Source organism: Leptonychotes weddellii, chromosome 5 (assembly GCF_054177405.1).
Source record: "Leptonychotes weddellii isolate Sample4059 chromosome 5, ASM5417740v2, whole genome shotgun sequence".
NCBI classification, from domain to species: Eukaryota; Metazoa; Chordata; class Mammalia; order Carnivora; family Phocidae; genus Leptonychotes; species Leptonychotes weddellii.
This window is the reverse complement of record NC_138373.1, coordinates 25,193,199-25,207,784: the sequence shown is the minus strand read 5'-3', so window position 1 is coordinate 25,207,784 and position 14,586 is coordinate 25,193,199. Positions and strand designations below refer to the sequence as shown.

The 14,586-nt window shown below is 45.6% G+C and overlaps 1 protein-coding gene across 9 annotated transcripts in view; it reads left to right on the top strand.

The window, feature by feature from the left end:
- Positions 1 to 14,586, top strand: part of MRTFB (myocardin related transcription factor B) — a 185,497-nt gene that overhangs the window by 152,181 nt on the left and 18,730 nt on the right. For 6 of the 9 annotated variants that reach the window (XM_081819987.1, XM_081819988.1, XM_081819985.1 and 3 more), the window contains 5 exons: positions 2,310 to 2,442; positions 3,213 to 4,220; positions 5,876 to 6,013; positions 9,006 to 9,164; positions 9,518 to 9,655. In XM_081819987.1, coding sequence (XP_081676113.1) covers positions 2,310 to 2,442; positions 3,213 to 4,220; positions 5,876 to 6,013; positions 9,006 to 9,164; positions 9,518 to 9,655 — 1,576 coding nt within the window. The remainder of the gene's footprint in view (positions 1 to 2,309; positions 2,443 to 3,212; positions 4,221 to 5,875; positions 6,014 to 9,005; positions 9,165 to 9,517; positions 9,656 to 14,586) is intronic. The other 3 variants (XM_081819993.1, XM_081819991.1, XM_081819994.1) reach the window with 1 other exon arrangement.

The following is a 14,586-nucleotide window of genomic DNA, read 5'->3' as shown; positions in this document are numbered from 1 at the left end:
TAAAACTGAATTTTTAGAAAGGAAGAAAAATGATACATAAAACATTTGTCATTCCATCCAAATTTCAAGAAACCTCATCTCAAATACTTAAAATATTTAACTGCCACAAAATTTAAGCAGATTTTAAGAGACTCCAAAAAGAACGTCAAGAGTTAGCTGTTGACAGGGCCAGAAATGGCTTCAAACACAATCTTCCTAAAACTCACTTGACAAAGCTCATCTAACTGGGGACCTCTCCCTTTTTCAGAATATGGAATCCAGAGTCTCTCTGCTTCAGCACCAAGGCTTGTATAACAATAAGGCCTGGAGCTGTAATGAAATTGGCTCCACAGTATCAACCATCATGTGGACCTTTCTCGAATAGATCTCAACCACCCAGAAGAGAAATGCCACTGTTGCCAAGAGTAGCATAGGGGGAAGAAGCCAGATGGGGACCTGGGTTTTTTTTTGGTTTTTTTGTTGTTGTTGTTGTTGTTGTTTTTTAAAGATTGTATTTATTCATTTGAGACACAGAGATAGGGGGAGAGAGAGAGAGAGAATGAGCAGGGAGAGAGGCAGAGGGAGAAGCAGGCTCCCCACTGAGCCAGGAGCCCGATGTGGGGCTCGATCCCAGGACCCTGGGATCATGACCTGAGCCGAAGGCAGACGCTTAACCATCTGAGCCACCCAGGCGCCCCAGGGACCTGGTTTTGATACGGAAAGTAGTTTAGGAAAATGAGTACTGAAGTACAACAGCTTCACCAGCATTTCTTTAATAACCTTTTTAAATGAAGTATAGGTTATAGAGAAGCCCATAAATCATAACTGAAAATTGAGGCTAAGTAAACACCTAAATCAAGAAATTGAACATCATCAGTATGCCCAAGAGGCCCCCTTGCGTCCCCTCTCGGTGGCTACCTGACTTGAATCCCATAGATTAGTCTTGCCTGTTTCTGAACATTACGTAAATGCAGTCCTAGAGTACACATACGTGTTAGGCTGCTTTTGCTCAACGTTGTGTTTGTGAGCCTCATCTTCACTGGTGCAGAAAGCAGCAGTTAATTTTTATTCTGTCTAGTGTTCTATCATTGATCCCACCCATCATCCTCTCGGTGGACAGTTAGGTTGTTTCCAGTTGGGGCTAGTATGAATAATGCCATAATAAACATTCTCCCCTGGTGTCTCTTGGTTCATGTATGTCTGTCTTTGTCAGGTGTCCTTCTAGGAGTGCCATTGGGTCAAAAGATAGGCGTAGGTTTTTCTTTAGTAGATAGCATACCACAGTTCTCCAAAGTGGTCGTGCCAATTCACACTTCCACCAGCCGTGATTGAGAGCTTGGGATGTTCTGGGTACTTGGTATCCACAGTCTTAGTCATTATACAGTACTCTGCTGGGTAGGCAGTGCTATTTTATTGTGCCTTTTCTTCATTTTCCTCGTATATATTGAGGCTAAGCCCTTGTTCACACATTTATTGACCATCCAGATATACTTTCTTATGATATGCTTGTTCAAGATCTTCCCATTTTCCCACTGGGTTTTGTCTTTTTCTTACTGATTTTAAGACTTTTTTGTATATTCTAGATATGAGGCCTTGTCAGAAATACGTATTACAAATATCTTCTCCTGTGGCCTGACTTTTTACTCTTAAAAGGTGTCCCTCTTGGTGCATTTTGTGTCCTGCTTAAGAAATCTTCGCCTACCCAAAGGACATGAAGATACTATCCTAAGCTTTCTAAAAGCTTTACTGTTTCCATAATTCACATTTAGGTTTTTGAGATGGTATGAGGTAGGGGTCAGTCAAGGGTCCTATCTTGTTCTGTATGAATACCCAGTGCGGCCCAGTGCCATTTATCGTAAGGACCACCCTTTTCCTACTGCACTACAGTGCTATCTTTGTGATAACTCAAGAGGCTGTGTATGTGAGGGTCTGTTTCTAGATTCTCCGTTCTCCGCCATTTGTTGTTCTGCCCCCAGCACCACACTGTCTTAATAACTGGCTTTGTAATGAATTTTGATATCTGGTAGTACGACTCTTCCAGCTTTGCTTTTTCTTCAAGGATGCCATGGCCTTTCTTGGTCCTTTGTATTTCCATATAAAGCTGAGAATCACCTTCTAAATTTCTACCAAGCAAGCAAGCAAACAAACAAAACTTGCAGGGATTTTCACTGCGATCTAATTTGATTGATATCTTCAAAATACTGAGTCTTCCAACCCATGACCATGGCATTTTTCTCTTCACGAGTTAACAGTCACATTGTTAGCAGAAACAATGTCAAAATCAGAAGTTATTTTATCACAAACTCTCTCATTTTCTTGTTCTTTTGAAGGCCACTCAACGACAAAAATAACAACAGTGGGAATTCAGCTCTGAACAATACCACACCTAACCCTCCAAGACAGAATACATCTGCTCCTGTGAGAAAGCCGGGACCTCTGCCTTCTAGCTTGGATGACTTAAAGGTGAGAATTGCAAGTAGAGTTTTTTTGCCCATAGGTACCACAGAGAGGTAAATGATTTGCCAGATTTGTCTAGTGTGTGTAGATAAGTTTTCTTCAATAGACTTTACCAACATAAGATAACCTCTGTAGAGGCACTTTCTGTTTATGTCCCTTAAGTTTCTTTTAAAATGACTAGTAATGATTCTCATTCGTTGAGCATATACCGTGTGCAGACAGCAAACCAGTCCTGACTGCAGAGGCAGGTTTTTTTTTCTTCCCTGCTCACTGCCAAGTTTGGGAGAAGCAGGAAAAATGTAACCGTCAAGAATCTGATCTCCCAGGCCAGCCTGCGTGGGTTTCCACCGCAGCTCAGCCTTCGCTTATCTGTGGTAGCTCGGACCACAGTGAATCAACCTCTCTCTGCCCCCGTGTCCTCTGTGAACTAGGAATTGTAATAATAATACCCCCACCTCCTGTGCGGATGAGTTGAAAGAATAAAGCACGTCCAGCAGTGTCTGGCACATGGTCATTACTCAGTGAGTGTGACGGTTATCATCACGATTTCTGGTTTTCAGTGCTTGGACATAAATCGCTGCTGTATCACTGGCCTTTGCAGTGCTTGGGGTCTGTAGCTGTGCGTGTCTGTGGGTTAGGAAGAGAAACCCTCCCGCTTGCCAGCGTGTGGTCACGGGGAGCTGGCAGACGCAGGCCCCTTTCCCGTCCAAGTGCCCCGGAGATTTGTCGGAAGTCGCAGTGCCGGATGAAGAGGTGTGACTTGTTTGTACTTGCAGGTGTCGGAACTGAAGACAGAACTGAAGCTAAGGGGTCTTCCGGTGTCAGGCACCAAACCGGACCTCATCGAGCGCCTGAAACCCTACCAGGAAATGAACAGCAGCGGCGTCGCGGCGGGGGGTGTCCTGGCGGTGCCCGCGTCCGCCATAGTCACCAGTAGCCCCGACGTCACCGTGGCCCTGCCCGTCACAACACTGCACAACCCCGTGACGAGCTCGGGCTCCTCCTTCAAGGCAGAAGTGCCACCGGCCGGCACCGGCACCGTTGCCCACGCCGAGACCGTCAGCTCCCCTCTGCCCATCTCGCCGTCCCCCTCCGAACAGTCCAGTCTCGGGACCGAGGACACTCTCACCGAGATTATGACCATGATGTCGCCGGCGCAGTTCCTGTGCTCGTCCCCTCTGCGAGTCACAGGCCCCGATGACAGCCCGAGCCCCACCAGCAGCACGCTGTCGAGTCTGGAACTGGACGCGGCTGAGAAGGACCGCAAGCTGCAGGAGAAGGAGAAGCAGATCGAGGAGCTCAAGAGGAAACTGGAACAAGAGCAGAAGCTCGTGGAGGTTCTGAAAATGCAGCTCGAGGTGGAGAAGCGAGGGCAGCGGCAGCCTCCGCCGATGGAGACGCAGGTCGGCGCCGCGGCCGGCCCGGCAGCCAAGTTAGACCAGAAGCTCGGCGGCGGCTCCATCAAGGACGAGACCTCGCCCAGCGACTGCTCCGCCCCCAGGCAGCCGGGCCCGCCGGCCGGCCAGCCCCTGGCAACGGTGGGCCAGGCCCTGGCGGCCAAAAAGGCGGTGGTGATCAAGCAGGAGGTCCCCGGGGCGCAGGCGGAGCCGCAGAGCGTGGTGCCGCAGTTTTACGTGAGTTCGCAGGGACAGCCACCGCCTGCCCTTGTCGCTCGGCCTCAGGCTTTACTGACCACGCAGACGGCCCAGCTGCTGCTGCCACTGTCCATCCCGGGCTCCAGTGTCACCTCAGTGCAGCTCCCCGTAGGCAGCCTCAAACTCCAGGTGTGAAGTGTGTCTTCTAACTCCTTTGCCTTACAGCCTGCCGAGAGTACAAGCTTGCCTCAGCTTTCTCACAGATGCCTCCGTGCCAGGCTTCGGGGTGCTGGGACATGGCGGGGGCAGGGGGGGGGCGTAGATTCCAGTTGCAAAATGTTAATAGCTAGCACTGTTTGCCTATGACAGAAACACGCAAGCGGTGCTTTTCTACTTCCCATACCTTTTATCTTTATGGGGAACCGTAATGCACATGCAGGTGTTTTTGAATACTAGTTACAGTATCATGAGAATAGCTAGTGTCACGGGGCACTTTCTGTGTGCAAGGCACAGCATCAGGTACTCTATTTTTTTACTTATTTAAGTAATCCCTGCACCCAATGTGGGACTCAAACTCACGACCCCGAGACCAGGAGTCGCATGCCCCTCCAACTGAGCCAGCTGGGCGCCCCATGTACTTTGAAGGGCTTACTCCCGTTAGTCCCTGCTTCCTCCAGAAGATTTAAGTGATAACATCCATTTTGAGATAGGGAAACTGAGGTTTGGTAAGATGCTGGGTAATTCTGACTACAGAGCTTTCACTTTGATGCCCACTCCTGTATTCTGCCTCCTAAATGTAATTCTTGAAAGACATGAGTGAGGCGAAGATGCCAAAGGCATGTTGGGCATCTAAGGCAAATGGGACCACAAGCCTAGGAGTGAGGATGTTGTTGAGAGAGGTGATAAAACACTGGTAGGCAAGAAACCTCCTTTTATGCCAACATAACCCGTGTATTGACCTTAAGCTGTTTTTATGTAAGGCATTTTGATAGTTTTCAACAAAATGTGTGGGCCACAAGTAAACAGAAACCATTTGGGGCAGTGCTCGTCAACTTTGACGCCCCAGACGCTCTTAATGGCAGAAAGGAGTGGTCCCATACCCCTGGGGTTAGGAAGCATGACCCGAGGCCCTTGGCATGTGCAAAAATTCTAATTCCCCTGTTTAACCTTTACAGTGTCTATGAAATTGAAGGTCTACTCACTCTGTAATATAGCTCTTCTGAACACTTTTTTTCCAACCAATTCTTCCAGGAGAGTTGATGTTCTCAGAACAAGAACTGTGTTTTATTCTGGACTTCTGTGTGCCCCAGCGTGTGCCTGACTGCCCCCAGAGGGAGCACATCCTGCAGCTTAGAAGCAGGAGTTTGGGCAGTCGGGCCTCAGAGATTTCCAATTATTACAGTCATTACAACACCTGACCTAGTATGTGTAGAGCTCCTGCAGGCTTTTATTTCAGTTTTCCCTTTTCTCAAAGTTTTCAGATGAAAATCTTAGCCACTTAAGAAACAATCAGAGCATGAAAACAACTGGTCTGGTGTTTCACTCTCTGGTTTAGAATTAAGGCTCAAATCTATGTGTTGATGAAATGAAGTGTGTATCTGTAAATAATTTATTTCATTTCAGATATGATCCCCACATGACCCGTTATTCCACATCTAAGCTCTTTTTTTAATTTATATATATATATATTTAGTAATCTCTACACGCAACGTGGGGCTCAAACTCATGACCCTGAGATCTAGTCGCACGCTCTTCCGACTGAGCCAGCCAGGTGCCCCCACATCTAAACTCTTGATTCTGAGATTGATTTTGACATGTAAATTGATTTTTTATTTGCTTCCTAGACTCCAGCACAAGCAGGAATCCAGACTCAGCCTCAGACAGCAACTGCCACCCTGTCCTCAGGCTTAGCCCAGACTGTACCTCAGAAGCAAGACACTTTCACGCCGCATGTACTCAGTCAGCCTCAGCAAGTTAGAAAGGTGGGTGAAGGCTAACAGGTGGCAGGCTGTCGCTGATGTGTGCTGTCGTCTGCTCAGCAATCCTGCAATATCCACAAAGCAGTCTCCTCGTGGGAAGCACCTATTTGTTCTTCTGTGTGATGTGCCCCCCATCGGGTGGGCCTCAGGTCACGTGGCCTCTGGCTGCAGATTACCCAGTTATTTGGGGAAGAGAGTTCTGTATTACTGAAAGATAGCTCATCTTAACAGTTAAACCCCTTTTCCAAGTAAAGTTTCAGAAGTATGTTTTTAATCCTCATGTGTAGGATTTTCTGGGACTTAAATTTCAAATTAATTATTGGGGGGGGTTGGCAGTGCTGTTCCCTGGGAAGAAATATTTGAAGATGAAAAAGATACTTTCTGAAAGGTTTGCCTTGAATAAGATCTTTATATATTTAAGAGTTTGCCATCTTGCAGATTAAGAGCCAGAAGACCCAGGCCTGGTTATTCTGGTTCCCCACTTCCTACATGGTTGGCCTTATGCAATATTCACTTACTTTCTCTGAGTGTTATTTTCCTCGTCTTTAAAATGACGGTGTTGGTCTAGGGCTCAATAACTTATGCATGTGTTCCCACCAAAAAGTTCTGATGTGAAAGCCCCAAAAGTTACCAAAATTCCCTCTTAGCCAGTAGGTGGAGCTATGTGCACATCTCTCCTTGTGAGAAAACTTCTAAAGGCCTCAAAAATAGGTCTCACTCTTTTATTTTTTTAATTTATTTTTTAGAGGGTGCAGGGGCAGAGGAAGAGGGAGAGAGAGAATCTTAAGCAGGCTCCATGTCCAGCGCGGAGCCCGACACGGGGCTCGATCTCACAACCCTGAGATCATGACCTAAGCCGAAATCTAGAGTCGGGACACTTAATCAACTGAACCACCCAGTTGCCCCAGGTCTTACTATTTTAAACCTTGAGAATTATTAGTCCCAGAATTTTAATCTTCAGCATAAAAGAACTTGGATAATGAGGTGTACCTGTAGACATGGCCCAACGTGGTGTGTACTGTCTAGGCTAAGACCACTTGAGCAACAGACAAAAACAATGCCTGGGGTCATTGGTAGTCACATCAACTTGTGCTCTCTTCTGGAATCTGCTCTGGGAAACACAGTGAGCAAGGAGTTATAGCTGCGTATTACTTACTTTGGGCTCAGAATAACATTTTAGTATAGTGATAAGCTTAGTGAATGTTCATATGTCAAGACTGTTTTAGGGAGGAGAGAGAAAAACAGGATATAGACAAGATAAATAAGGGCTTATTCACTTAGTCTGAAAAAACTAGAATTAAGGGTCATTAATTCCATTTTAAAGGAAGAAATTCTTGTACCAAATAGAAGGAAATTCAACTTTTTCAAAGGGGAGTACACTTACTTCTAGAACTTCTCACCCAGAGCAGTGGTACCATTTGGAGGGATATATAGACACATACATAAATATACTTTCCCGCTTGAGAAATACATACGTATATTTACAACAGAAATATAGGGGTAAGTTTTTCTCTTTCAAAATATGTGGTATAAAGTATACTAGATCTTTTTACGAGTAAATCAGCTCTGTGAAATACAGTTGCAAAAGCACACTATGGCCATACATTTGCCAAAGTCCATAAAACCTTTGGCTCCTAATGGGGGCCAAACACACACTCAGCCGTTCCACAGGAGAGAATCCTCACCGCTTACCGACAGAGCAGAAGTTAGCTTCTCAGAAGGGGGCAGATTTTAAATGGGGCCTCACAAGGATCTGGAGAAATGTTCAAGAAACTGGAAAATTGAGGGCGCCTGGGTGGCTCAGTTGGTTAAGCGACTGCCTTCAGCTCAGGTCATGATCCCAGGGTCCTGGGATCGAGCCCCGCATCGGGCTCCCTGCTCCGCGGGAAGCCTGCTTCTCCCTCTCCCACTCCCCCTGCTTGTGTTCCCTCTCTCGCTGTGACTCTGTCAAATACATACAATCTTTAAAAAAAAAAAAAGAAAAGAAAAGAAACTGGAAAATTGAGTGTGGCCCCAGCACGTGTGGCCGTTGTGGTCAGCTAAAAAGGGGCCAGGTGGTAGAAGGTTCGTGTGCCAGCCAGACAGGAGGGTTTTACCACGAAGGACAGAGGAGCCAGGAGTGTGGGGGCTCCATCAGGTGTGGGTGTGAAGGCCGGAACTGTTGTGGAGGGCTGACGGGAGGGAGGCTCAGCAGGGAGACTGTGCCAGTTTTCCAGGGATCAATAGCAAGGGCCTGGATTAGGACAGCAGAGAACAGAGGCCTGATTCAGGAGGCATTCCGAAGCTGTGTGAGCTCTGAGGGGAGAAAGCAGAGGAGACTGATGGCTCCATTTACCAAAGTTTTAAAAATAAATCACAGTAGAACCAAGAATTATTTTTCCTCAGAGGCTGGAGGTGGTGGGAGGAAAGGGGAAAGTTTAGTTTGGAATATATTAAATTTGAGATGTCCCAAAGTTATGTTTATAAGGGTTATAAAAAATGTGGCTGTGGCACTTGGGAGCAAGGCTGGAAAAGAGGGGTTGGTTGGGGGGTTATTAGCTTAATCGTGAACATTAAAGCCATGAGAGTAGATGAGATCACCCTGGTGAGGAACAGGAGAAATTCAGCTGTCGCTTAAGAGAAAAATTACTCTTGAGCAAATGCTGATTTCCCGGAAGGTGCGGTCCCCGCTGCCATCGAAGACTGGCCACTGAGTAAGGGATGATTGACGCCGGAAGATCAGGGTCAGCAAACTGTGGCCTCCGGGCCTGTCTCTGTGGGTAAAGTTTGACTGGAACCCAGTGCCACCCATTTATTTCCGGGTTGTCGAGGCCACCTCTGGGCTGCAGCCGCACAGGGGATCAGCCACCTTGGAGAGCCGGGGCCTGCAAGCCCTCAACTGAGTACTTGAGGGCTCTTGCCAGCAAACGTTTGCCACCCCTTGTCCGAAGACATGGTTTTCTTTGGTAGGAAGAGCAAAAGAACACACTGAGTGGAAAACACTGGTTCGTTACAGGTCTTCACAACCTCGGCATCGAACACCGTTCTCCCCTACCCGAGAGCACCCGCTCCAGCAGTCCAGCAGCCCTTTGTCAGTAAGACGCCCACCAGCGTTCTGCAGTCCAGAAGTGCCCCACGTGCCTCCCTGCAGAACGGACCTACCACTTCCAGTAAGGTAATGCTGTGAGCACGGAGCACCAGCAACAGGGGTGCTTCCTGGGGTACGAGAGCATTCCAAAACCCAGCGCTTCCGCCTTGGAGGGACTGAGTATCAGTACGCATGGGACAAAACAGCCAAAATACCGTGGTGACAGTTGTTAGGGGGCAGCTTCGCTCTTACCACAGTAAAGGTGGCCCTTCCACACGAGGTGGCCCCCTGTCAGCCGCACGGCTCCTAGGTCCTGAGGCTCGCGAGGTGAGGAATGCCGTGATGGGGCTGCCCCGTGCTGAGGGCAGAGCCCTGCCTGGCCGGGGCTCGAGGAAACTCGCTGCCCGGAGCTGACATGTGTCTCCCTCTGTTTGCCTCAGCCTGGCTCGCCCCCGCCACCCCAGCAGTGTGTCGTCCAGCACTCCCTGTTTGGGAGTCCGGTCCCCAAGACGAAAGACCCTCCCCGCTACGAGGAGGCCATCAAGCAGACGCGTAGCGCCCAGTCCTCCCTTCCAGAGGTAAGTGAGGCCAGTGGCCATGTCCTCGGGCTTACATCTGGGGTGTCATCCTCACATGGAATCCCTTGTCGAAAATGTACTTGCCGCGAAAGAAACACAAATTTCAGCGTCAGGAGCCTCCTTGGCATTTTAAATGCTATTTTTTTTAATTGAAGTAGGGTCGACGTACAATATTATATTCGTTTCAGGCATACGACACAGTGACTGGACATTTACAGACATTATGGAATGCTCACCAGCATAAGTGTAGTTCCCATCTGTCACCGCACAGTTACTCCAAGATCACTGACTGTATCCCCCATGCTGTGCGTTGCGTCTGTGATTTATTTTGTACCCGGATGTTTGTACCTCTTCATCCCCCTCACTTATTTCACCCTTCCCCCCACCCCTCCTCCCCTCCAGCAACCACCAGGGTCTTTGTATTTTTGAGTCGGTTTCTGTTCTGTTTGTTCATTTGTTGTTTTTTAGATTCCACATGTAAGTGAAATCATTTGGTATTTGTCTTTCTCTGACTTACTTCACTTAGCATAATTCCCTCTTAGTTCATCCCTACTGTCACAAATGGGAAAAATATTCTTTTTTATGGCTGAGTAATTTTCCTGTGTGTGAGTGTGTGTAGCACATCTTTATCCCTACATCATCAGCGGACACTTGGGCTGCTACCATATCTTGGCTAGTGTAAGTAATGCTGCAATAAACATAAGGGTGCATATATCTTTTTGAATTAATGTTTTTGCTTTCTTCAAATACACGTGGTAGCTCTATTTTTAATTTTCTGAGGACCCTCCATACTGTTGTCCACAGTGACTGCACCAGTTTGCATTCCTACCAACAGTGCCCCAGGGCTCCCTTTCTCCACATCCTCACCAACACTTGTTATCTCTTGTCTTTTTGATTTGATACAGGCCATGCTGACTGGTGCAAAGTGGGCTCTAGTGGTTTTGATTTGTAGTTCCCTGATGATGAGTGATGTTGAGCATCTTTTCTAGGTCTGTTGGCCATCTGGATGTCTTCTCTGGAAAAATGTGTATTCTGTTTGGGGATGGACTGTTCCATATGTATCTGTTAAGTCTGTCTGGTCTGATGTGTCATTCAGAGCCACTGTTTCCTTATTGATTTTCTGCCCGGATGATCTGTTAGTTGATGTAAGTGGGGTGTTAAAGCCCCCTACTCTTACTGCATTACTGTCAGTGTCTCTCGTTAGTCTGTTAATTATTGCTTTATATGGATAGACAGACAGGTAGATAGAGGCTCCTGTGTTAGATGCATAGATATCTGTAGTTGTTATAGCCTCTTTCTGGATTGATCCCTTTATCATTATGCAGTGCCCTTCTCTGCCTCTTGCTACAGCCTTTGCTTTAAAGTCTGGTTTTTTTGTTTTGTTTTATTTTTAAATTCAGTTTAGTTAACATTCATTTTAGTTAACATGCAGCGTATTTCAGTTAAACTCAGTTAACATTCAGTTTAGTTAACATATAGCATATTATTAGTTTCAGTAGAATTTAGTGATTCATCAGTTGCATATAACACCCAGTGCTCATTCCATCAAGTGCCCTCCTAATGTCCATCACTGAGTAACCCTGTGTCTGTCATAAATATTCCTACATCAGCATTTTGGTTTTTTTTTTTTTTTGCTTCCATTTATATGGAATATATTTTTCCATCCCTTCACTTTAAGTCTGTACGTGTCTTTAGGTCTGAAGTGAATCTCTTATAGGCAGCATATTAGATAAGTCTTAACTTTTTTCATCCATTTGGGAACCCTATGTCTTTTGATTGGAGCAGTTAGTCTGTTTATATTTAAAGTGATAGGTAATTACTGCCATTTTTTAAAATTGTTTCTGGTTGTTTTTGTATTTCTTTTCATAGTTCTTCTTTTGCTTTCTTTCTTTGTGATTAGATGACTTTCCTTGATGTTATACTTGGATTCCTTTCTCTTTATTTTTTGTATATTATAGGTTTTTGTTTTGTGGTTACCATGAGGTTCATACATAATATCCTATGTCTATAGTACGCTATTTTAAGTTGATAGTTGCTTAAGTCAAACACATTCTAGAAGTACTACATTTTTACTCCCCTTTTTATGTATATGATGTCATATTTTACATCTTTTTTATTTTGTGAATTCCTTAACTAATTATTGTAGATACAACTAATTTTACTACTTTTGTCTTTCAGTCTTCATACTAGTTTTGTAAGTGATTGATTTACCTTAACTATACATTTGCTTTTACCAGTGAAACTTTTTCCTTTCATAATTTTCTTCTAGTTATGGCCTTTTCTGCTTAAAGAAATTCCTTTAACATTTCTTGTAAGGCCACTTTAGTGGTGATGCACTCCTTTGACTTCTATTGGCCTGAGCAACTCTTCATATTTCCCTCAATTCCGAATAATAGCCTTGCTGAGTAGAGTATTCTTGGTTGTAGATTTTTTCCTTTCACCACTTTGAATATAGTATGCCTCTCCCTTCTGGCAAAGTTGCTGCTGAAAACTAAGCCTCAGCTTTCCTGGTACATAACTCGTTGCCTTTCTCTTGCTGCTTTTTAGAGTCCCTATTTTTTGACATTTTGATTATTATATGGGCATCCTTGGGTTCATCTTGTTTGAAGCTATCTGTGCTTCCTGGACCTGGCTATCTGTTTCCCTCTGCAGGTTAGGCAGGTTAGGGAAGTTTTCAGCTATTATTTCTTCACATAAGTTTTCTGGGTCTTTCTCTCTCTCTTCTCCTTCAGGGACACTTATGATGCGAATGTCAGTACACTTGTTGTCCCAGAGGTCTCCTAACCTAGCCTCATTTTTTTCTCTTTTTTTTCTTTTGGCGGTTCTGTTTGGATGATTTCCACTACCCTGACTTTCAGATCACTCATCTGTTCTCCTGCATCCTTTAATCTGCTGTTGATTCTCTCTCGTATATTTTTCAGTTCATTTTATTTTATTCTTCAGCTTTGGTTCTTTTTTATATTTTCTGTTTATTTGTTTAAGTTCTGAGTCCACCCACTCTTCTCTCAGATCCAGTGAGCATCTTTATGACCGTGACTTTGAATTCTTTATCAGGAAGATTGCTTATCCCTGTTTCATGTAGTCCTTTTTCTGAGATTTTGTGTTGTTCTTTCATTTGAAACATATTCCTCTGTCTCCTCATTTTGCCTGACTCTGGGTTTCTTTCTGTGTATTAGGTAGGCCACCTACATCTCCTGGTCTTAAAGGTAGTGGCCTTGTATAGAGGGTGTCCTGTGAGGCCCAGGAATGCAGTCCCCCCTGCTCACCAGAACCAGGCCCTCCAGGGGTGTGCTCTGTGTGGACTGTGTGCACTCCGCTTCTGTTCTGGGCCAAGACGTCTGTGGGTGTGCTGGTGGGCAGGGCAAGCAGCGCTAGCAAGATAAGGATAGACGGACAGTGTCAGAGCTGGTTCCCACCAGTATTTACACTCATACAAAGATTTCCCGCAGATCTCTGCTCTCCCAGCACATGCCCTAAAAAGTAAGTCTCCTACGCATATAACCCGGACACTTTCCAAACTGCCGCTTCTGTGCTGGGTCTCAGAGCAAGTGGTAAAATGCACTGGCCCTTTAAGAGCAGAATCTCCGCTCCCTAGAGCCTTCCGGCTCCGGCCCCACTGATTTTCAAAGCCAGAGGTTTTGGGGGCTCATCTGCCCATTGCAGATCCCCAGGGTGGGGGGGTGCCCACTGTGGGGCTTGATCCCCCTCGCTCCTCGTGGAGGACTTCCACGCTCGTGGGTGATATTGATCACTGTGCCAGGGGTGGTTCCTGACCACATCCCTGCCCCTCCTTCCCTTCTCTGTGTGGCCTTCTTTATATCTTTAGCTGTGGGAGAGAGATGTTCTGTTAGTCTTCAGGTCATTTTCAGAGTGAGTCTCACTATATTTAGTTACATACTTGATGTGTCCATGGGAAGTGAGCTCAGGATCCTCCCACTCTGCCATTTCCCATGCTTCTCCTGTAAATGCTACTTTAAACCCAAATACCAGGCACTGTGAAGACTCCCAGACAGTTCTGGCAGCTGGCAGCTGTAACCTGCACTTCCTACTTACTCAGACTCGAGGTTTTTCTTTTAACTTCTCCTTGGGGAATGGGTCACATTAAGGATAGATGTGATGATGGCCAGGGCATGTATTTTATACAGGTCTCTCTATTCTTCTCTTTTTATTCAAGTATAATTAACATACAGTGTTAGATTAGTTTCAGGTGTACAATATAGTGATTCAATAATTCTATACATTTCGGGGCGCCTGGGTGGCTCAGTTGGTTAAGCGACTGCCTTCGGCTCAGGTCATGATCCTAGAGTCCCAGGATCGAGTCCCGCATCGGGCTCCCTGCTCGGCGGGGAGTCTGCTTCTCCCTCGGACCCTCCCCCCTCTCATGTGCTCTCTTTCTCATTCTCTCTCTCTCAAATAAATAAAATCTTTAAAAAAAAAAAAATAATAATTCTATACATTTCTCAGTGCTCATCCCCTTTATTTCACCCATCCCCAGACCGACCTCCCCTCTGGCAACCACCAGTTCTCTGTATTTAAGAGTCTGGTATTTTGATCGTCTCTTTTTTGTTCGTTTTGTTTCTTAAATTCCACATATGAGTGAAATCGTTTGGTATTTGTCTTTCTCTGACTGACTGACTTCACTTAGCATTATACCCTGTATGTCTATCCATGTTGTTGCAAATGGCAAGAGCTTATTCGTTTTTAAGGCTGAGTAGTATTCCATTGTGTATATATATACCACAACTTCTTTATCCATTCGTCTATGGATGGACACTTGGGTTGCTTCCATCGTCTGGCTATTGTAAATAACACTGCAGTAAACATAGGGGTGCATATCTCTTTTCAAATTGGTGTTTTTGTTTTCTTTGCATAAATACCCAGTACTGAGATTTCTGGATCATAAGGTAATTCTATTTTTAATTTTTTGAGGA